General features: G+C 43.8%; 1 protein-coding gene across 2 annotated transcripts; it reads left to right on the top strand.

Moving 5' to 3' along the window:
- Window positions 1-21,237, top strand: LOC123765231 (ryncolin-2). Of its 2 annotated transcripts, none has more exons than XM_045753729.2 (8): window positions 1-53; window positions 2,042-2,156; window positions 2,522-2,951; window positions 3,414-3,485; window positions 4,396-4,553; window positions 4,790-4,916; window positions 13,840-13,952; window positions 14,138-21,237. In XM_045753729.2, the coding sequence occupies exons 1-8, from the start codon at window positions 9-11 to the stop codon at window positions 14,365-14,367; spliced, it is 1,290 nt and encodes a 429-aa protein (XP_045609685.2). In that variant the 5' UTR covers window positions 1-8; the 3' UTR covers window positions 14,368-21,237. The 2 variants fall into 2 exon arrangements, with proteins under 2 accessions (XP_045609685.2, XP_045609677.2); XM_045753721.2 differs by having other exon boundaries at window positions 7-53; window positions 2,039-2,156.
- Window positions 21,238-25,878: the final 4,641 nt, after the last annotated feature.

Genomic DNA, 25,878 nt, shown 5'->3' with positions numbered 1-25,878 from the left:
GTGGACCCATGTCCGGCAGCAAGGCATTCTTCAAACACAAGAGTAATTCATCAGTAAGTTGGTTACCCCTTAAATGTCAGTCGTCGTAATTATTTACAGTTTCTTTGATATAATTTGCCTGAACGTTTTCTTTCTTGAAGTCCTCTGTTTCTATCTAGGACTCATTCATTTTTGTTTCATTTATTCATAAATTTTCTTGCAGGACTATTCGTTCTGCACAATCACACAATCACCCGTTTTCACAATCATTCGTTTTCTTGCATAAGTTTTTTATTCATCTTCTACCTATTAATTTTCTTTATCAAATGGTTTTTTTAGTTGTTTGTTTTAGTTTCTCCCAGAAATCATACATTTTCTTTAAATAAATTTTGCTACAGAAATATGACATTTATAATAGTTATCCTTTACATAAACAATTGTTTTCTATCATTCGTTATGTTATTCAACAACCGTTTTCTTTCATCAACCTTCAACCATTGAATGTCAGCAAGTCTCTGTGTCCCTTAATCTGTGGCCATTGGGAGGGTCACAGATTATCACAGGGTCACTTCATGCAGGTCGGCGTTCAATCCCCGATCGTCCAAGTGGTTAGGCAACATTCCTTTCCCCCCGTCCCATCCCAAATCTCGTAATCATTGCAATCCATTGTAATCATTGGATATAAACCATTGTAATCTTAGATATCATCTGATATCATGGTTGTTGTATTGAGTGTATATTCTACTGCATTATTCCTTGAAATGATCCTCATATTGTGCTTCAGTGAACCAATTTATAACCCTGAAATGTTATCCTAATGTACCTAGTAATCCTTGTTCATTATTGTGTATTATTCTAATCTGCTTTTGTGTCAACATTTCTTGCAATGGACCTGTAAACATTTTTTGTCAATTTTACTGTAATTATTCTACTTACAATTATCTGTACCTGTAAAGTAAAGCTGTAAATTACCTGTAAATTTTTTTTTCAATTTTACTGTGAATTATCTAAAAATTATCTGTTAGTTTAAGGACTTGTCCGAAACGCTACGCGTGCTAGTGGCTTTACGAGAATGTAAAATCAACTTAATTTCCATGTTCTCTGTTAACCCCTAATGTACCTTCTTGTATGTAAATCAATCAATCAATAAATCAATAAAATCCTTATCCTGACCCCTTCCCAAGTCGTAATGGCTTGGGGCTTTCCACTGATAGTTCCTGTAGTGTTGTGTGTTGGTGGGGAAGTCTTGACTGTAGGGTTGATATAAAGCCATTGCCTGGTTACTGACTTTAGTAATACTTAAATACTTAAAATGTATTTTAATACTTAAATACTTAATATGATACATAGCAGCTTCCAAGCCGGCGGGCGTCCTGTACCCTCTCTGTTGTTTACCTGCCGCTGGCGTATGAAACACAGCGCATAGCAAACGGCTGGTGCCGTTTGCTATGAATATAACAGTTCTCCCTTTCCTTTTTGGGAGCGCAATGGTCTTCGTCTTTAACTCGCAACCGGGGAATCCTGGTTTGGTTCTCGGCGGAACAGAGGCGGTTGGGCACGGTTCCTATCAGCCTCTGCTTACCTTTCCATTGGTACCTGTGAGGTAGGCCTAGGGGGTCCTGATAGGCTTAAATACATGCTTCCAGTCCCCAGGTAACGGGTAATATTCTTTAAAACATATGTACTTCTCGTGTTACTTAAACTTCTCGTATTAATCCGTGTTATAACCGCTAGGTGAAGAGATCGAGGCATCCGGTGTAAGGAAGTGGACGTGCCCAAACGCCTCCGTCGTGCCTTGCCCGGGAATCGAACCTGAGACTATAAGGGCAGAGGACCTTGTATGGCTGTTTATTGGGTGAGTTTAGTAATGTGAGTATAAGGGTTGTTTTCGTTTCTAACGTCTCTCTTTCTGTCTGTCTGTCTCTCTCATACACTCTCACGCTCTCTCAACCTGTTTTCTGTAATTGTTTACCGTTTTCTCTAATCCCCTCCCTCATTTAAACGGGACACTAACCCAAATTCCCCGCCCTCGTTAAAAATACACCACAGTTTGCTCCAGCAGATGGTGACCGTGCCGTCTGATCTCCTTGTGCAGCTCTTAGACGTCACCCGCTCCTTGCAGAAACTCCTCCCTTCTGATCTCCCCGTCACCTTGCTCGACGTTACCCCAGAGGAAGGTAAGAGTCTTGGGTAAACCCGTGTAAACTTGAGTAAACATGGGCAAACTCAGGGATGTCTTGGTAAATGCTCCCTTTTTACAGATTCGTCTTAAGTGTTCTAATTTCTATCAAGTAAATTATGTTGTGTTAATTCTTATTTAGGTAAAAGGTAAATTGGGGAAGTAATTTGTTTATGATCTGTTGATATAAACTATGAGAAATTAGTTTGTTATTCATCCACCAGGTGAATAACAAACCCACAAACTTTGGTAGGTTTTGTCCACAAAACCAACCAGGGGTTTGTGGACGGTGTTGGATGAGGAGGAACCCTTTATCACCAACGGTCCTGGCCATACTAACCCCTATCCCCCCTTCCCTCCTAGCCGTGGCGAGGGTTGGGGACGAAGGCCACAACTCGCTACTATCCCTGGCACTTCGACACCACGCCCTTCTGCAGCAGCGTAACGAAGAGCTGCTGACGCAACATGGCCGCTGCACCGCGCAGATCGAAGCCCTCCAAGAAGACAAGCAGGAACTTCGACTACAGCTCCTGGAGGTCAAGCGACAACTCCAGCAGCTGCAGAGGTCCCGAGGGGACCCATTACCGCCTCCGACAGGCACAGTCGAGGGCGCCAAGAAGAGTAACAAGGTGATTGAGGAGCCAATGTGCCCCTGTAAGGAGAATATCACGGAAGCCGAACTGGAGGAGAGGAACTTCGTTGGGGAAGACTGTGTGTGTGAGAATGTTACTGTGTCGCCGCCCCCGCCGCCACCCACTACGCCCGCGCCCAAGCTGCTGGGTACTGGGGCAAGGTGGGTACTGGGGCTCCTGGTGGGTACTGGGGCTCCTGGTGGGTACTGGGGCTCCTGGTGGGTACTGGGGCTCCTGGTGGGTACTGGGGTGGTAGTTGTAGTTTTGGTGGTTGTGGTAGTAACAGGTGGTACAGGAATGGCTTACAGTGTTCAGAAGTATCTCATTGTCTTGTTGAAGTATCTGTTGTTAGTGATACTTCACCGACAATATTAACCCCCCCCCCCAAAAAAAAAAAAAATTACAAGCTGAATGTTTTTCCAAATGGTTTAAATATTATTTCTCTACAAGCTCTAATTGTTCTAAATTATAATTATTTGATATTTTTGTATATATCACTGTATTTGACAATAATACAATGTAATAATATAATATTTCAGTTTATATCCTCACTTATCGATTCCTAATTGTAATTAATATATTTTTTTGGCTGATAATAAAATTGTCATATCTTTGCCCTGTAGAGTTAAGGATTGTGCCGGTCACCAGAGTGAAGGGGAGACAGAGAGCGGCATGTACGAGATCTACCCTTCGGAGTGAGTATTAGTTTTTGCGTTTTCCATTGTCAATACCCATGGTGGTGAGCATCGTTGTCCATTGTCAATCCCCATGGTGGTGAGCATCGTTGTCCATTGTCAATCCCCATGGTGTTGAGCCCGTACATCTGTGGCATTACATGCGCCACTTTGTGCATCAACTATAGCATATTTCTGAGAATTGTACAAATTACAATTAACAACAGAATCAGTGACATTAAAAACTGTAGCTGGTCTGTGTGTTTTTACAAAATTAACAGATGTATCATTAGCTTTCCTCTGGAGTGTGAAATTATGTATGTATTTTGTATTTATATACATGAGTTCTTACATTCTTGAATATACATATATATTGTAGACAGCCACCAGTATGGGTAGCATATCGGGCAGATCCTTAATCCTATATTTCCTGGAATATAACTCTCGTGGAAAATCGTTTAACAACCGGGTACACATTTTACTGTTGAGTTAAACAGAGGCTACAGTTAAGGATTTGCGCCCAGTAAATCCTCCCCGGCGAGGATTCGAACCCATGACACAGCGCTCGCGGAACGCCAGGCGAGCATCTTAACCATTACACCACGGGGATTAATGTCTTGCATATATTCCTGTTGACAGGGATAGGAAGTCCAGTAGGCTTATAGAGGTCATCCTTGACCATCTACTGACCTTCCCTAACAGAATGCAAGTCACAATATCCACCTAACTCCCTGGATACCCATATCACTACTACGTAAATAGTGGCACTGGTTCCCTGCCCAGGGATCGAACACGTGCATCTTGGGGACACGCATGAGCTACAGGGACGGTAAGTAGCAGCGGGCTTCCTAGACTGCCACCTTGCCGTACACATAACCCAAGTTGCTGCAGTCTCTGTCTACACCTTGTTACACCCGGTCTCCACCCACAGGTGCCGGGCAGTGAGGGTGTGGTGCGACCTGCAGACGGACGGGGGAGGCTGGACGGTGTTCCTCAACAGGCAGCAGCAACCCAAGCAGGTCAACTTCACCAGAACCTGGAAGGAGTACAGACAGGGCTTCGGCGACGTTACTGCTGAGTACTGGCTAGGTGGGTTCCCTGCTAGGCGGATCCTCAGCTAGGTGGGTTCTCTGCTAGGCGGGGTCCTCTGCTTGGATAGAATGGGATTAAATGAGAATAGGATGCTCTTATTGGAGGATAGGTAAGGTTTTTGAACGATATTTTGAGGTAGGTGGTGTACTCACCTAGTTGTGCTTGCGGGGGTTGAGCTCTGGCTCTTTGGTCCCGCCTCTTAACAGTCAATCAACTAATATTGTGGTCGACAGGCAATGAGTACCTGCACCAGCTGACAGCCAAGGCCGCCCACGTCCTGAGGGTCGACGCTGAGGACTTCAACGGCAGCCGCCGGTGGGGCGTCTGGGGGCGCTTCCGGGTCGAGGACGAGGACCACAAGTGAGTGTGGGGGTTGAGGACGAGGTGTATGGGTGAGTGTGGGGGTCGAGGACGAGGTGTGTCCTTACCCAGGACCTCCGCCCCCTACCTAAGGAGCGAGTTGTCCACCCTCGTCTTTTTGAGACCACAGGTGTCGATTACACAGGAGCATTAATTTTAACAGGCACTCCAGATAAGATTCCGGTGAAGGCCTGCATTTGCCTCTTCATGTGTGCTACCACAGGAGGCGTACACTTAGAAGTAACTTCTGACATGAGCGCAGAAGCCTTTCTCCAAGCCTTTCGTAGGTTTGCTGCACGCAGATCTTGCCCAAAATTAATGATGTCAGACAATGGATCTAACTTCGTGGGAGGAGAAGCCTGTTCACGAGAAATATGGAACCATCGAGAAGTGCACTCTGTGCTCAAACAGAGACAATGCTACTGGTAATTCATTTCTCCACGAGCCCCATGGCAAGGCGGTTTTTATGAGTGCATATCAGGCACTGTCAAAAAATGCTTAAGAAAGGCACTTCACAGACAGAAAATTAGCCTCATCGAATTGCAAACCCTTGTCACCTAGATTGAGGCACGAGTCAATAACAGACCTGTAACCTACTTAACAGAAGATTTCTCCCAAAGAGAACCCCTAAGCCCATCTCATTTGATTCATGGTGGTCTTCTGAGCTGTGGGAACCGACCTGTGAGATTTATATTTGTTTAATTTATATGAATTTATATTTACGTTAATTTATATACTTCGATAGCAATTTGTATAATGATAAGTGGACTGTATTTCTGCAATAACCTCATAATCTCACAAATCGATCCTCTACACATTAGGGGGGTTTATTAATTAAATATATGCAGCCAATCAAACTACAGTAATAGACTACATACTATTAAACATTGAAGAGGTTCCTTATCTTATAGTACAGCAGGTTAGTCCACCAGGTATAACTAGGGTGTAGACACCAAATTATCCTCTTTGAGGTAGCTTCCATATCACCCAGTAACTGGTGCACAAATCCTTCCTCGTCTTGACCTGTCAAAAGTGCGCTAGCTGTGAAGCCAGAATCCTATATATGACAAGTATATCAGAGAAAACAGTACATGGAACATGAGGACCTGGCTTAATTACCTTTAGTTTGAGGCTTCCATGTGATCTAACCGGATAACCCTACCCAATGACATTAATGGCCACTAATGATAGATAATGGGTTTCGGATAGACACTTAACTTGAATTTGTAGACAGCGTGTTGATAATGGTACACTTTTAGTTTCCATAACACTACGTCCAAGTAAATTTAACAGGAGCCGAATTTGCTCCCGTGTGAGCCTCTGGTCTAGTAAACAACAATGGCTGCCCTCCTTCCTCCACTCTGACGCCTGGCTTACATTGTCCAGATTTCAGAACGTGATAGAAGGGTCACATTTACTCTACTTTAATATTGATAATTAAGTTAATTTATATAAGATGTTTTTATGATGGTAAAGTCCAAAGACTTATGTATTTAAGAATAATTCCCAGCAGAATAGCTGGTGAATTATAATAGTATGTGGTGATGATATCCCGTTTTCTATAGACGGTAATTCCACTACAAGTTACGTTTTCTATGGGTAACTTGTTGGTAATACAGCTATTATCTGTATGTATGATATATTAAATGCTGTCGGATTTTCCGACATAATTCCCCAGGGGGCTGCTCACGGGTCGAAGTCCTAATTAGAACAGACGAACACCGATACTCCTCCTTCAAATTATAGTTAGTAATCACACATTTGTGTGTCTGTTCGTACAGGACGGATGTCCCGTACTAGAGTTGCAGGGGTTAGAAGTCTAATGCGATTTCACTTCCCTGTCAACTCTTGAAAGGCTAATATTCAAGCCTTATTACATATTATTTAACCCAGAAGACTGGATGTGATCAAGTACTACAGTCAAGTATGATTCAGGGACTGCAGTGAGATCAGTGACATTAGATATAACTTGAAGTTTCTTCAGGTAACTGGTCACTGATATATAAACACTGAGGCCCTTGGAATACATCTTGATTAAATAATAAATGTATCAAATCAGTCATCAGATTTATTAGGGTTTAATTTAGTTAATTGATTCAGAAGACTGAATAGCTCATCATTAAAGTAAAGTATGGTTCTGAGACTGCAGTGGGTTCAGTGACATTGGACGCAGTGACTTGTAGCTGTTTTAGGCTACTGTTCACTGATTTGCCACTGAGGCCTCATGAACTCATCTTCAGCTTTAAATGATGATACTAACATCAACCTCTGTTACTATAGTCAGCTGTAATCTCCTTAGTATAATGCTACTGGAGAAATATAATCAGCTGACAAATTTAGATTTCTATTGGTATTGTTTATCTGCAGGCATAGGTCTCCTCAGGCTTGATACTGGGCCTGAGAGTAATTTACCTCCTGCAGAGTTTAACATGGTTATGCCCTGATATTTAGTAGGGCTACCAATGAATTGATGGTAGTAGTCTGTCCCCACAAGGACAGCCATTTGGCATTTGATTTGCTCAAATTTACCTGCAGCTGCTTGATAATAGCTTTCCAGGTCAGCATAATCAACTTGAGATTGTTGTGACAAATCTTCACATTTCTTGATCTGTCTTGTTAAGTGGCCTTTAAGACCTGCAAGGGTTCTTTTCATTCTCCCTGCATTATCCATACTGGCTAGTTGGTGAAGCCTAGTGGGGCTTGTACTTGGGCTGCTCATAATACTGAACAAGCACTGATGGTAGCCTAGGGTAAATTCTGAACTCACTAGGCAATAATCCTACCTCTACTAGAGGTTAGCACTTAAAATTAATACACATTATATATATACAATCATACACACTAATGATTTGAGTGATAAACCAGTGTCACTGGAAGTACCTTTAGGTTAGCTCTTCTATATCACCCTAGGATGGAAGAGACACTAATTAATCACTCAAAGGTGTAATGATCATAAGTAATTTATTATATATACAACTCAACTCGAGTTGATAAAAATTACACCCAAAATAGGGTCTGGACCATTCATTAATGGTGTTAGGTTGTTCAATATAGTACAACTGACTATAGTAATAATGGGACTAGGATGAACAATAATAGTTCAACTAGTCATATCCTACCCTGTTGTGGGTTGGCAATTAGTAAATATTATATTGAGAACACTAGTGCAATTTATATTAAATGATTCTCTATTTTGGAGAAATAATATACACAATTATTGATAATAGCCTCTTAATTAGCCTCTATGAAACTTCTAATATTATCTAGAAGTATTAAATATTATTAGTGACCTCGCGAAATAAACTCCACAAAATTCGTAGATAATCTCTCGCGAAATGTAACACCACGAAATCCGTGAACAATCTCGCGAAGACACAGTCACTAATTTGGCTGGATTCTATATTAGCGCTGTCATTTCACGAAATAACACGCCACCAAATATCTGTGGGTGTGCATGAAACCGCTGACGAAGGCTGAACTGGGCTGAGGGAGGCTCCTGAGCTCCCACGAGGCTTCGCTGCTGTCTTGACTGGCTTTGTTTAAATAACACTGCACTAGTATATTTAATGAATCCACTGGTTTGGTTAACTGGTTCATCCGGTACTAAGATGACCAAATGTGGGTTCAAAGGACCGAATAATCCGGTTCGAAGGACCAAATAATGTGGGAACCGACCTGTGAGATTTATATTTGTTTAATTTATATGAATTTATATTTACGTTAATTTATATACTTCGATAGCAATTTGTATAATGATAAGTGGACTGTATTTCTGCAATAACCTCATAATCTCACAAATCGATCCTCTACACATTAGGGGGGTTTATTAATTAAATATATGCAGCCAATCAAACTACAGTAATAGACTACATACTATTAAACATTGAAGAGGTTCCTTATCTTATAGTACAGCAGGTTAGTCCACCAGGTATAACTAGGGTGTAGACACCAAATTATCCTCTTTGAGGTAGCTTCCATATCACCCAGTAACTGGTGCACAAATCCTTCCTCGTCTTGACCTGTCAAAAGTGCGCTAGCTGTGAAGCCAGAATCCTATATATGACAAGTATATCAGAGAAAACAGTACATGGAACATGAGGACCTGGCTTAATTACCTTTAGTTTGAGGCTTCCATGTGATCTAACCGGATAACCCTACCCAATGACATTAATGGCCACTAATGATAGATAATGGGTTTCGGATAGACACTTAACTTGAATTTGTAGACAGCGTGTTGATAATGGTACACTTTTAGTTTCCATAACACTACGTCCAAGTAAATTTAACAGGAGCCGAATTTGCTCCCGTGTGAGCCTCTGGTCTAGTAAACAACAATGGCTGCCCTCCTTCCTCCACTCTGACGCCTGGCTTACATTGTCCAGATTTCAGAACGTGATAGAAGGGTCACATTTACTCTACTTTAATATTGATAATTAAGTTAATTTATATAAGATGTTTTTATGATGGTAAAGTCCAAAGACTTATGTATTTAAGAATAATTCCCAGCAGAATAGCTGGTGAATTATAATAGTATGTGGTGATGATATCCCGTTTTCTATAGACGGTAATTCCACTACAAGTTACGTTTTCTATGGGTAACTTGTTGGTAATACAGCTATTATCTGTATGTATGATATATTAAATGCTGTCGGATTTTCCGACATGAGCCCTCTAATGTCTCTAGGAGACGAGGATCCAGCTGACCCATCGTGTGTCAGAGGGAGTGACTTGGTGGAGAGTTATAGACACCTTTCAAGAGTAATAGAGAAATGGAATGAGGTCTGGACGCGTGACTACCTCACTGCTCTAAGAAAATATCACTTTAGAGCTGCAAGCCCGTACAACATAGTTCAACTCAAACCAGGTGATCTTGTCCTAGTAGACAGTGATGGACCCAGGTCAGATTGGCCTATAGGCAAAGGTGCTGATGTCCATCCTGACCGCCATGGTATTTTACGTATTGTTAAGCTTCAGTGTCGAGGCACTATACTACCTTGAAAACGCTAGAAAAATTAGTACGTGTAGAGTTAGCAGAACATGAATGTTCTACAGAGGTACCTATAACCCAAGTTTCAGAGGAGAGTGATTCTGCCCAACAGAACACTAGACCATCAAGGGTCGCTGCTCAGACCTGTAAACTGAAACTTAAACAATATTTTGATTCTGCTTAAGTGTAGATAACTCATCATTTACACTTAACGTGACCATGCTGATGCAGGTTTTTTTTGTATTATTATTATTTTCTACCACAAATGCGGCCAAACATTTACAATGCTAACCAGCATATAAACATTTTCTGTATATTCATATGCTGATGCAGTGATGAGTTAATGTCCAGTAACTCTACGAGTCACAGTGACCCTGGACAGTGATCTAGTTGTACTGTCGAAGCCTCTTTGATCTTAAATGATCTAATTGTACATATTACATTTTGATATTATCTTTCTGCTTCTTACAGATAATTGTTCAATATTTTCAATGTTTAATTATGCTCTCATGATGACTTAGAGTCATATCTGCCACAGATTCGGGACATTAGTTAGGTGCGTACTAACCTGCGTGAATATAACTTGAGGATAGAGAGACAGGTGCACGTTAGTACTAAGACCTGAACTACGACCCGAGTTTTCTCCCCCCAGAGTTATGTTGGAAATAACCAACAGTTTTCGTACATATTTTGTATTTTGATGCAACATCTTTGTATTAACCACAAGTAGTTACTAAAATTACTAACTTGTAGAATTAACTAGACTGATATTTACTACAACGCAATACACCGCTAAATCTTTCCTAGCCTCCATGATGTCGCGTCAGCCAGAAACTGAAATTATCTCCACTTTGTTGGATTTAAACAGAGTCCAGTTAATTACTTTCCTTTACTAAGGATAATCGCTTACTAATCAGTTTATTTACGTAGCATATTACTGCTTACTGGAACTCGTTTATTTTGTTAATTAACCATTCCAGTGGAAATAATTAAAGGGTAAAATAATTCCACTTTATTATCCTATCATTTATATATGCAGCTTTAATAAACCGACTTACGCTGTGAGAGGTTATATTATAACATGATACACTTAATTGTGACATAAATATTAGTCACAACCTCTTCTTAACGTAATTAACTTCGAAATACATAAATTTATTTACGCTCGAGGTACCTACCGAGAGCTGCGCATGCGCAGTCAGGGGAAGGAGCAGCCAAGAGAGGAAGCGTGGCATCCATCTTGCCAGAGCTACTGTGTTGCCAGAGCTCCCACTATACCGACTCATATTAACGTCACCCTTGCAACAGCGGGGGCCAGAGTTCGTGGAAGTCTCCATCTACATTCAACACAAGTTCCGGCGAGCGTAATTTCTTTATTGTCCTACTGATGTTTGTTAATAGGTGCATTTCAATAACATTTACGTGTAGGTTGTTCGTTCCATCATGCGATAACATCTTAACCAATGTTAGTTTTTTTTTTGAGATATATACAAGAGTTGTTACATTCTTGTACAGCCACTAGTACGCGTAGCGTTTCGGGCAGGTCCCTGGAATACGATCCCCGCCGCGAAGAATCGTTAAAGTTTCACTTAAGCCCAGGCTCCCACTTTTCAATCAGAAATATTGGTATAGTCATTCTAGTCTAGACAAATTGTACATTTAATCTTGCTTTCAGACATTTTCACAATCAAATCAACGGAAGAGCTAAGTTGGCCTTATATTTCTAGTAGTGTAGTATTTTTACTAGAGTACTAACATTTACATAAATGATTTCTATTGAAATTGTCATTTACTTATCATTTATATCTGATATACATTACTAATTGATTCCATTCTTCATCTTGATTGTATGTGTGTGTACTATAATATGAATTTATATTTACATTTGTTTATAATGAAGATCGAGCATTAGATTATTGGTGCTAAGACGACTCGTATCTTAGTACACGGACCTTCCAATTTGTGAAGGTGAATTTAACTTTTATTTCATGATAAATTACAGTCCCATTAAAATCCATAGGACACTAATTCTTGGAATAAATATCAGTCCACTTGTTTATTTTTAGTTTTCCATTTTTTTCACAAAAAGTGGAGGTTCTTCGTAGCTGTTGAAGTTCTCATTAAGTAATTCAAATATTGGAGTCAGATTGTCCCACAGATAGCGCTAGTACATACAATACCTAAAACCACTAATACGCATAGCGTTTCGGGCAAGGTGAGGGGGGGGGGACACTTAGACTAAAACTTAATAGTAATTGAGAGTAAAGTATAAATTGTGTTGAAAAAAAAAGAATTAAAAAATTAGGGGGGGGGGGAACATGGCAGAACTTAGCAATTGTACAAGTTGGTCAACAAACAACATTGTTTAAAATAGCGAGACATTTAGGGGTAAGGTAGGTTACATGGAGTTAATTAGGTAGTACTTAGTTCTACTCTTAAACTGGTTGAGAGAGGTACAGTCTTTGACATGATGGGGAAGGTCATTCCACATTCTGGGTCCCTTGATTTGTAGACCATTTCTAGTTTGATTAAGTCGTATTCTTGGAATATCAAAAAGGTATTTGTTTCTGGTGTGGTGCTCATGGGATCTGTTACAACCTTCTAGGAAGCTTTTAAGGTCATGATTGACATTGCAGTTCAGCGTTTTATATATATATATAATACACATGAGAGAATGTGCAGTGACTTAATATCTAACATATTCAGAGATTTGAGTAAGGGTACCGAGTGATGTCTGGGGCCAGAGTTAGATATTGTCCTAATAGCAGCTTTGTGTTGAGTAATTAGAGGACGTAAGTGATTTTGGGTAGTAGAACCCCAAGCACAAATACCATAATTGAGATATGGATAGATGAGGGAGTAATAGAGCGTCACCAGGGCAGGGCGTGGTACATAATATCTGATCTTAGAAAGAATGCCAACAGTTTTAGAAACTTTTTTATATATATTTAGAATGTGTCCCTGGAAATTCAGCTTGTGGTCGATGAGGACATCAAGGAATTTGCCATCTACTTTGTTACTAATTTGGATATTGTTTATTCTTAGATTAATTTGAGTTGAGGATTTATTGCCAAACAAAATATAGAAAGTTTTGTCAATGTTAAGGATGAGTTTGTTGGCAGTTAGCCACAGATGGACTTTATTTAGCTCAGTATTCACAGTGGCATTTAGAGCAAGAGGGTCAGGACTGGAGTAAATGAAGGTTGTGTCGTCAGCAAATAGAATTGGTTTGAGGTGTTGGGAGGCATTTGGAAGGTCATTAATGTAGATGAGAAAGAGGAGAGAGCCAAGTATGCTGCCCTGGGGAACACCAATGTTGATGGGTAGGGTGGGAGAAATTAAACTTTTCACAGAAACATATTGGAGCCTGTCAGTAAGGTAAGACTGAAGGTATTGGAAGGAGTGACCTCTGACTCCATAATGATGTAATTTAAGAAGAAGGTTTTGGTGGTTGACAGTGTCAAAAGCCTTACGCAGGTCCACAAATAACCCAACAGGGAACTTATTTTTATCAAGAGCTGTATGTATCAAGTTAATCATACTAATAAGTGCATCGTTAGTGCTTTTTTGGGGTCTGAAGCCATATTGGCAAGAGCTAAGTATATTGTGTTTGGCTAGATAAGAGTAAAGCTGATTGTAGATTAGTTTTTCAAATATGAAAAGGCCCAACAATCCATATTACGACCGTTCTTCTCCATAGTCGCAATGGGTACTATCATTCCCGGGGTAATGGGTATTTTTAGTTGTGTGAGAACTGAGCTCCATTTCTTGGGCCCCGACTTTTGGCAAATGTTTAGGAGTTAATCTCCCCAATTTTCTGAGAATTAATCTCCACTCTCTCTTTTCTATGAGTCCACGAGCCAAGAGCTCCGTTTTCTGAAGGAAGCATGGGGTCACCTTACCACCCCAGACTGTGATATATCGTGTCTCCCACAGCTACAAGCTGCTGGCGGTGATGTACTCCTCCAACAGCACCCTGGGAGACGGTCTGCTCTGGCACAGCGGGATGCAGTTCTCCACCATCGACAAGGACAACGACAAACACAAAGGTGAGGAAACTTTCCTTATTATGACCACTCAATAGCTCGGGCGATAGAGCATCGGTCCAATCGAATGGAGTGAGGTGTTGCTGTTCTGCTCACCAGGATATGGTGGTTTAGTTGCAGGGAAGATACCCGCCTTGCATTCTGCTATTGCAGAGTAGCATTTTCACACAATGTTGTATGTTTTGCAGGTAGCTGCGCGCACGAGTACAAGGGCGGGTGGTGGTACAATGTCTGCCACAACGCCAACCCGACAGGGATTCTCACGAACTCGGACGACTTCGACTCCGTGGGCTGGGTGTATTGGAGTCCCAGGCAGTACAAGTGGGCCAGTCTTCGCTGGCTCCAGATGAAGATCCGACCACAGAACTTCGGCACACCGGATCCTTCGGATGGCCCGGGGGACTGTTCCGGGGACTAGTAGTAGTAGTAGTAGTCCTCCATCAGTCTCAGGAGACTATGGAGTTGTGCTGAAGCTGTTATCCATGCAGCAAGCCCTCCCGCTCTCCATGGCGCCGAAAGTCTCCAATGGGAAGGCATTGGCATTAGTAGTATTGGTAGCCCCTCTATATGTACCTATTCGTTGGTTCCGAAGATCAGCGAGCCCCGTGGCCCGGTCTCTGACCATCAGAGATGCCCCTGGAGACCATCAGGTACTTCAGGGGCCTTGGTATTCGACCCCTTTGATGTGATGTTTCAGAGCCAGGATTCGTCAAGCGTGTTCGTAACTCCTTTACAAAACCTCTACATCTTTCCTCAGTCGTGGCAGTTGTGTGTATGTTTACAGTATTGTAAACAGTTAATGAGCTGGGAAGCACTACGAGGTTGTTTACAACACTAATAACCTCGGGTTGTGGAGTTTACAACATTGTAAACTGTTTATGTAAACAAAACCACCATTACTGTTGAAAGATGTACATGTTTCGTCAATATTTTGATGAATCCTGTCTCTGGATTCATCAAGTATGTCTTAATATACATAATTATTCATACTTTTGAACAACTATTAGAATAGTCTTAGCTGTTTTTATTAAGCATTCTGTATTTATCAAGTGAATCCTCATTCATCTAACACATCCATGCACTGATTCCCGCGCGAAGGTCGGCCATCTTGGCGCGCGGATTGAACGCTCCTGGCTGGACTTTCTTCCCACACCTCACCTGGAGATCATCTTTGAATTCAGCTGGCTTCTTTGGGCCAGTGTGTGCTCACTGCAGCTACCCAGGGGCTCACAGCTTCGGGGGAGGCCGGAGCCTCCCTAATGGACGCCTCCCCGAGTAGGGGCGCCATGGACGTCCCAGAGAGTCCCAGAGAGGAAAACGTCTGTTGGAAAATGAGCCGGCTGACGCTGCCCCAGAGCGAGATGCTAAGAGGAAGTCTTCGCCTTCAGAAGACCTTCCTTCTGTGGTATCTCATTCCTCGTTTGTGGTTGTCCTAATCCAGTCAACAACAGGTCAGTGCGTACAGTGCAAATTTAGTACCCTAAGTGCAGCAATTGAGGCCTCTGTATTGTGATAATATTGCCTGCCTGAAACCGTGCGTACCCTGGGTAGGGTGCAGCATCAGAAAGATGCTACACATCAGAAAGGAGGCTCTATCGCACGAATGTGTATTCGACATTATCAAGTTGGGGGACTGGCCTGTCAGGTGTCGACAAGTATTGTCACAGGAGGAGGAGGCGTCTCGGGCGTGGTATGGGAAGATTGGCCCAATTGACCAGAGTGTTGAAGTGGATGACATCCAGGCCACTCTGCAGGTGTTATGGGGGTGCATCAGCGGGATTATTGGAAGTTACTTGGATTTGCGGAGCAGCAGGGCCGACATCCATGGCCCGTGTAAAGTTCGATGGGCACCTCCCTGACCGGGTGGCACTACACAGGACCTCGTATCAGGTCCACCCCTATAACTTCCCTGTGTTACGATGCTATGCTTGCCATCTTTTGGGCCACAGTTGTCTCACCTGCCGTAATGCAGCGCGCTGTGCAAACTGCAGCAAAACAGGCCATACAGAGATAACGGTGGGTGCTCTGATGCACCTCGCTGCTTTTTATGTCATGGCCATCACAAGGTTATGTCCAAGAATTGCTCTGTATATCTTGAGGCCCTCCAGTTGGACATCGATCATAAAGCAGCGGGGACCCCTCAACATGAGCTGTCCCAGAAGTTGCGCACCCTCAATCAGCCTATCGCTTCTTCTCGCCTCCGGGTTCCCCCCTGGTCGGGCCTCTTCACAAGTAGGTTCTAGCACACGCTCTTGCCTGTCCCAGCCATATCCCTCATACGCCCAGGCTGCTAATCGATCTTCCCTCCGGGGTCCCATCGATATGGACGAAAACTCCATCACGGATTCAGACATGGACGCTCATTCTCGGCCGGAGCCTGGCACTCGTCACCCTCCTGCCTCTCCCCAGAGAAACCAGCACTGATGTCGTCGACACACCCATCGATCAGGAGGTACTGCTCCATCAGATAGTCCTGATGATCCTCTGGTCCCCCAGGCACTTTCCCAGGGGATTGTGACGCCGGTGGAACATGAGGCCCAGAATGAAGCACCCACCAGGCACAGATGCCGTCAAGAGGGTTCGCGAGCTCATCACCGCTTCCGTCAGGCAGAGAGAAGCATTGCTCAACAGCCTTTTGACTGGATGTCATTGATGCCACATTTTACTTACTTTGTATGAGGACTTTATGGCTTTTTCTAGTGGTTCCTCCTTTGGAGACATTTGTGTACAGGTGGTCAGAAAGTTAGGTATTGTATTTCAGGGATAATGGCACCCCATCCTGAGAATAGTCTGGTGTTTTTTAATGCCGTTCCCTTTTTAAGAAGACGCAATTTCTACGCAATTTTATCACCAGTGCACCACCGTTGATCGTGGGGCTCTGTGAGACTTGGCTTTCTGACGATCTTTCCTTCACGGTGCCGGGGTATTCGGTCTATGGACAAGATCGGCCAGTATGGGGTGGAGGGGAACTTGCCCTCTTGGTCAGGGACTCAGTTCCGAGCTCCATGCTCCGGATTCACTCCTTCCCAGGTGGGCATTTAGAGTTCATGGCAGTGAAGGTGGCCCTCTCCCATGGGTGGGGCACCTTTGGAGGACTGTATAACCCCTGTCTACTGGTAATGGTGAAGGAACTAGAACACTATTTTGGTCTGATCACAGACACATGCCTCGTCATGGGTGACTTTAACACTCGCCACCCATCATGGCAACCTGTGCCATTGAGTCGCCACTACAACACGACTGGCCGAGACCTGTGTCAGTTTCTCCAGACCTCTTCTTACTGACGCCGCCAGGTTTGGGAACCCGGATAGACCCGCTCAATGGCCATACTTCAACGCTCGATCTTTGCATTGGAAGAGGCTCCTTCATGATGGCGCATATATGGACCGGCTGTACCTGGGTAGTGATCACCTGCCCACCGTCATCTCCGTCGGGGGCACTGTTTGTCCTGCTCTGATCACCTGAAGATCCAAGTGGATCTTCTCGGAGGAAAGGTTGCTTGGCTATGATGCGGATGACTGGTCGACCCTTCCCCCAGTTACTGCAGATCTGCATGGGTCAGCGGATGCTCTCCCCGAGACCCTCTTCAGTGTAGGCTCTCGGCATTTTAGGAAGACTAGGGGGCCAGACCACCAATCCCTTCCGCTGTGGGGCACTGTGGTGGACCCCTGAATGTCGGCAGGCAGTACTGGACCGGTGGCGTGCATGGAATTCGTGGTGGCACCACCCTACTCCACTGAAGCGGCAGACCTTCTGCAGAGCGGACGCCAGGTGTAGGCGAACAGTCCTTTTGCCAAACGGAAGTCCTGGGCTGATTACTGTGCCTCTCTGCGATTCGACTTCTCCTCTGCAGGAGCCTGGGTCTCTGTTCACAAGATGACAGGGAGGTACTTCCAGCCTTCCATTCCACTCAGAGACCCCAATGGTAATGGGAGCCTGGGGGAAGTACAAATAGCCGAACTTTTGGCTGACCACTTCGAGGATGTTTACTGTTCCCCCGCTTCTTTCTGTGAGTTCCATAGGACGGGGCTCCCGACAGGGTATAGGACTAGCTCAGGACCTGGATCGTCCATTTACATTTGTTGAGCTTGAGGAGGCCCTGTCACTATCTAGGTTGGGCACTATGCCAGGGATAGACAACGTCCCATATGAATTTCTTCGGAGGGCGCCCAGGATCTTTCAGTCCCACCTCCTTCACTTCTACAACGTCTGCTGGTACTCTGGTGTCTTCCCTGACCCGTGGAAACACCCCATTCTATTACCATTACCCAAGTCTGGGAAGGATCCGTCTATCCCGAGTTCATATCGGCCCATAAGTCTGCTTCCATGTCTAGGGAAATTGATGGAACGCCTTGTTCACACCCGACTACAATGGGTGGTGGAAACCTCGGGTCTCCTACTAGAGGGTATCAATAGATTTCGGCCGGGAAGAAGCACGATGGACTGCCTCCTCTCCTTGGAACATCGAATAATGGACACTTATCGCCGGAGAAGAGTGCTTCTTGCAACATTCTTCGACATCAAGAGTGCATTTGACTGTGATTCATTCTTCTGTCCTTCATAGCCTGGCTTGAATAGGCCTCTCGGGTCCGGTGTTGGGGTGGTTCCAAAACTATCTACAGGGCCGCTCATTCAAAGTGGCGGTTGATGGAGTCGTCTCCACATCCCACCCTGTCTCGCGCGGTGTCCCCCAGGGAGCAATTCTCAGCCCGCTATTATTCTCTATTCTTCTGTCTGATCTCCTGGTATTCCTGGGGGCCCAGGTTTTAGCCTATGCCAATGACGTAACCCTCGTGGTGGATGGTGCCACTCCCCTGGAGGCACAAGGCTCCCTGCAAAACACCCTGACTGTGTTCTCTGCAATTGTGCTGGGGAAGGGGCTCACCATTATCCCGATGAACCAGACCAGCCAGTGGTGACCATCGGGGGCCGTCGTCTCCCGATCGCTACGGAACACAGGTGGCTGGGGGTCGTTCTAGATGGCCCTCGGCTGACGTGGAGGCATCATGTGGATTACCTTTGGGCCTCATGCCTTCGTCGCGTGAACATCATGAAACGCCTCTCTGGTGCGGCATGTGGGGCTTCACGGGAGTCGCTCCTAGCTCTATAAGGCTTTCATTCGTAGCAAGATCATATATGCGAGTGAAGTGTATGGCTCAGCAGCATCATCGGTCTTGACAAGGCTGGATCCCATTCAAAAAGGTGCCCTTTGCTCAGCACTAGGAGCTATGCCCTCCTCGTCAGTTCTCTCTCTCCATGTCGAGTTGGGGTTATGGCCCCTGCACTTTGAACGTCTTCTCGCCCTCTGCCGCCAGTTTCAAGAGATAGTGCGTCTCCCTGCAACCCATCCACTTACTCGCCTCCAGCTTGAGGCTAACTGGTGGAATGTGCCGGCTGGACGCTCCCGACGTTGTCAGTTACCTTTCGTCGTCCGGGCCTTGGATGCATATTCACAGTTTTCCCTTCCCGTCCCTGTACTCACCCCTGGCCCGATCATCTCACCGGTGCCTCCATGGGCAAAAGAGCTCATTCCGGTTTCTGTGCACTTTTTATATTATATATTCTGGTATATTCTGCTGTATTATTCTGGTACTCCGGGTTGGTCTGTCTATCTCCAATGGGTTCCGTCACATGTCGGTATTAAAGGCAATGAGGAGGTCGACGCAGCAGCAGGGATGGCGCATGCTCTTCATGACTCTACAAATGTGCCTCTAGACCTTTCCGAAATTCTCCCGCAAGTCCGGGCGGCCTCGCGAGTTGGGAGGCAATGATGGACCCAGCACTCAGGTCCTCCTCTCTGGCGGGTCTCCGGGAGGATTCCTCCCCGCGTCCATGGACTCGTCATCATTCTCGACTCCTCGACACTGCCATCACTCGTCTCCGGATTGGGCACACCTGCCTGGCCGCACATCTCCATCGTCTACGGCTGGTAGATTCCCCATATTGCCAGTGGTGTCCGACCCAGGAGGATACAGTGGTGCACCTTCACTGCCCTCGATTTCATAGCGCTCGCGTCAGACTACAGAGTGCCGTTCGTAGGCTGAATATTCCCCGCCTCACAGTTCCCGTTCTCCTTGACGGGGGAGGTGCGAGAGACGAAGACGTCTGTCATGACATCCTTCGCCATACCTTCCGCTTCATCCGTCATGTCCGTGGCCTGAAGAGACTGTAAAATTTGTGGCCTGAGGAGATTGTAGGGTCTATGGCCTGAAGAGACTATAGGGACCCCATCCCTCCGCTATTTCCCGGTATCGGGCAGCCGGGGCGCAACCGATCCCACGATCGTGGTTCTCCCTACATCAACACAACAACATCCATGCACGGACGCATTCACCGTTGTCATCAAAACTCGTCTAAAGTGTCTGTTGACCTCATCATCAATTGCTTAGTTGAGAACGTTTAGATCTTCTGAGATTCATTATCACATCTCTAATTCTAAAATCACCATAACCTGGCTTTTTTGGCAGAAATTCTCAATTTTTATTTTCAGTTTTTTGGTACTAATTCAAAATTTCTATTTCCTGGCTTTTAAGGACTAATTCTAAATGCCCATTTCCTGGCTAAGGAGAAGATTAGGGTCATACCGTGGGCTCGAACAGGCGTCCTTGGAATCAGTCCCATAAATTCCCAACACGACGTACTATAATTGGCTGTATGGCACCATAACGAGTCACGTAAACTCCTATAATCCTCCCATGAACACATTCTGCTGCCATAACTTGATCAGGCAAACTGTTGTTGTGTTTAGGATTACGTCTTAAAGGTCATAAGTGATAATTCACTGCCATTGTTACTCTGATGTTAGTATAAGGAAGACTTGTCTTTACCATACAACACTACCATACAACACTGAACTACCATACAACACTACCATACAACACTGAACTACCATACAACACTACCATACAACACTGGACTACCATACAACACTACCATACAACACTGGACTACCATACAACACTACCATACAACACTACCATACAACACTGAACTACCATACAACACTACCATACAACACTGAACTACCATACAACACTACCATACAACACTGGACTACCATACAACACTACCATACAACACTACCCTACCATACAACACTACCATACAACACTGAACTACCATACAACACTACCATACAACACTGAACTACCATACAACACTACCATACAACACTGAACTACCATACAACACTACCATACAACACTGAACTACCATACAACACTACCATACAACACTGGACTACCATACAACACTACCATACAACACTGGACTACCATACAACACTACCATACAACACTGAACTACCATACAACACTACCATACAACACTGGACTACCATACAACACTATCCTACAACACTGGACTACCATACAACACTACCATACAACACTGGACTACCATACAACACTACCATACAACACTGGACTACCATACAACACTACCATACAACACTGGACTACCATACAACACTACCATACAACACTGAACTACCATACAACACTACCATACAACACTGGACTACCATACAACACTACCATACAACACTGGACTACCATACAACACTACCATACAACACTGAACTACCATACAACACTACCATACAACACTGGACTACCATACAACACTACCATACAACACTGGACTACCATACAACACTACCATACAACACTGAACTACCATACAACACTGGACTACCATACAACACTACCCTACAACACTGGACTACCATACAACACTACCATACAACACTGGACTACCATACAACACTACCATACAACACTGGACTACCATATAACACTACCATACAACACTGGACTACCATACAACACTACCATACAACACTGGACTACCATACAACACTGGACTACCATACAACACTGGACTACCATACAACACTGGACTACCATACAACACTGGACTACCATACAACACTGGACCACCATACAACACTGGACTACCATACAACACTGGACTACCATACAACACTGGACTACCATACAACACTACCATACAACACTGGACTATCATACAACACTGGACTACCATACAACACTGGACTACCATACAACACTGGACTACCATACAACACTGGACTACCATACAACACTGGACTATCATACAACACTGGACTACCATACAACACTACCATACAATACTGGACTACCATACAACACTACCATACAACACTGGACTACCATACAACACTGGACTACCATACAACACTGGACTACCATACAACACTGGACTACCATACAACACTGGACTACCATACAACACTGGACTATCATACAACACTGGACTACCAGACAACACTGGACTACCATACAACACTGGACTACCATACAACACTGGACTACCATACAACACTGGACAACCATACAACACTGGACTACCATACAACACTGGACTACCATACAACACTGGACTACCATACAACACTGGACTACCATACAACACTACCATACAACACTGAACTACCATACAACACTGGACTATCATACAACACTGGACTACCATACAACACTGGACTACCATACAACACTGGACTACCATACAACACTGGACTATCATACAACACTGGACTACCATACAACACTGGACTATCATACAACACTGGACTACCATACAACACTGGACTACCATACAACACTGGACTACCATACAACACTGGACTATCATACAACACTGGACTACCATACAACACTGGACTACCATACAACACTGGACTACCATACAACACTGGACTATCATACAACACTGGACTACCATACAACACTGGACTACCATACAACACTGGACTACCATACAACACTGGACTACCATACAACTTTACCATACAACACTGGACTACCATACAACTTTACCATACAACACTGGACTACCATACAACACTGGACTACCATACAACACTGGACTACCATACAACACTGGACTACCATACAACTTTACCATACAACACTGGACTACCATACAACACTGGACTACCATACAACACTGGACTACCATACAACACTGGACTACCATACCACACTGAACTACCATACAACACTGGACTACCATACAACTTTACCATACAACACTGGACAACCTTACAACACTGGACTACCATACAACACTGGACTACCATACAACACTACCATACAACACTGGACTACCATACAACACTGGACTACCATACAACTTTACCATACAACACTGGACTACCATACAACTTTACCATACAACACTGGACTACCATACAACTTTACCATACAACACTGGACTACCATACAACACTGGACTACCATACAACACTGGACTACCATACAACACTGGACTACCATACAACACTGGACTACCATACAACACTGGACTACCATACAACACTGGACTACCATACAACACTGGACTACCATACAACACTGGACTACCATACAACACTGGACTACCATACAACACTGGACTACCATACAACACTGGACTACCATACAACACTGGACTACCATACAACACTACCATACAACACTGGACTACCATACAACACTGGACTACCATACAACACTACCATACAACACTGGACTACCATACAACACTGGACTACCATACAACACTGGACTACCATACAACACTGGACTACCATACAACACTGTACTACCATACAACACTGGACTACCATACAACACTGGACTACCATACAACACTGGACTACCATACAACACTGGACTACCATACAACACTACCATACAACACTGGACTACCATACAACACTGGACTACCATACAACACTACCATACAACACTGGACTACCATACAACACTGGACTACCATACAACACTGGACTACCATACAACACTGGACTACCATACAACACTGTACTACCATACAACACTGGACTACCATACAACACTGGACTACCATACAACACTGGACCTCCATACAACACTACCATACAACACTGGACTACCATACAACACTGGACTACCATACAACACTGGACTACCATACAACACTGGACTACCATACAACACTGGACTACCATACAACACTGGACTACCATACAACACTACCATACAACACTGGACTACCATACAACACTGGACTACCATACAACACTGGACTACCATACAACACTGGACTACCATACACCACTACCATACAACACTGGACTACCATACACCACTACCATACAACACTGGACTACCATACAACACTGGACTACCATACAACACTGGACTACCATACAACACTGGACTACCATACAACACTGGACTACCATACAACACTACCATACAACACTGGACTACCATACAACACTGGACTACCATACAACACTGGACTACCATACAACACTGGACTACCATACAACACTGGACTACCATACAACACTGGACTACCATACAACACTGGACTACCATACAACACTACCATACAACACTGGACTACCATACAACACTGGACTACCATACAACACTGGACTACCATACAACACTGGACTACCATACACCACTACCATACAACACTGGACTACCATACACCACTACCATACAACACTGGACTACCATACAACACTGGACTACCATACAACACTGGACTACCATACAACACTGGACTACCATACAACACTGGACTACCAAACAACACTGGACTACCATACAACACTGGACTACCATACAACACTGGACTACCATACAACACTGGACTACCATACAACACTACCATACAACACTGGACTACCATACAACACTGGACTACCATACAACACTGGACTACCATACAACACTGGACTACCATACAACACTGGACTACCATACAACACTACCATACAACACTGGACTACCATACAACACTGGACTACCATACAACACTGGACTACCATACAACACTGGACTACCATACAACACTACCATACAACACTGGACTACCATACAACACTGGACTACCATACAACACTGGACTACCATACAACACTGGACTACCATACAACACTGGACTACCATACAACACTACCATACAACACTGGACTACCATACAACACTGGACTACCATACAACACTGGACTACCATACAACACTGGACTACCATACAACACTGGACTACCATACAACACTGGACTACCATACAACACTACCATACAACACTACCATACAACACTGGACTACCTTACAACACTGGACTACCATACAACACTGGACTACCATACAACACTGGACTACCATACAACACTGGACCTCCATACAACACTACCATACAACACTACCATACAACACTGGACTACCATACAACACTGGACTACAATACATTTCCTATTTTAACAAAAGATACGTTTTAAACAGTACTGTATACTGTATTATACATCGTTGTATGTATGTATGATGTATAAGTGTCGGAGTATATATATATATAGCTTTAACTAGAGTATCTGTTGTAGTATCTAAAGATATCCACACCACAGGTGACGCATAGTTTAAGGTGTTCTATCGTTTTGAAAATTGCAAAGTTAACATTGCAGAGGTACACACTTACACAGGTGTGTAAGTGCACTTTACAACACTGGTGAGTGTATTTCATTATTATTGTCTCACTATCACTAATGTCATCATATATTTTGGCGGTTAAAATGTCAAATTCTATTTCAAAGCCTCATGTCGCGATATTAGGCTTCGAAATGGTCCATTTATATGTGTGTTTAGATATATATATTGTACTCTATTATACATATGTATTTCAGCGTATTCGTATAATCTATGTATTAATTGTGATTTTTTTATTCATTCCTCTTTTTTAGCGGGAAACGTTAATATTTCGGGGGTTAAATGGTTCAATAATGCGTTGCATTTCTGACGTATTGGTCGAGGGCTTTCCAAAAGCTGGACTTGATAATGATCTAATTACTATCGACTACTACAGCCTGGTTGACCTGCATTATCTATCAATAGGCTAGTCTATCACC

The sequence above is a fragment of the Procambarus clarkii genome, chromosome 5 (assembly GCF_040958095.1).
Source record: "Procambarus clarkii isolate CNS0578487 chromosome 5, FALCON_Pclarkii_2.0, whole genome shotgun sequence".
NCBI classification, from domain to species: Eukaryota; Metazoa; Arthropoda; class Malacostraca; order Decapoda; family Cambaridae; genus Procambarus; species Procambarus clarkii.
Note: the sequence above shows the minus strand (reverse complement) of the source record. Positions and strands in the feature narration are given on the sequence as shown.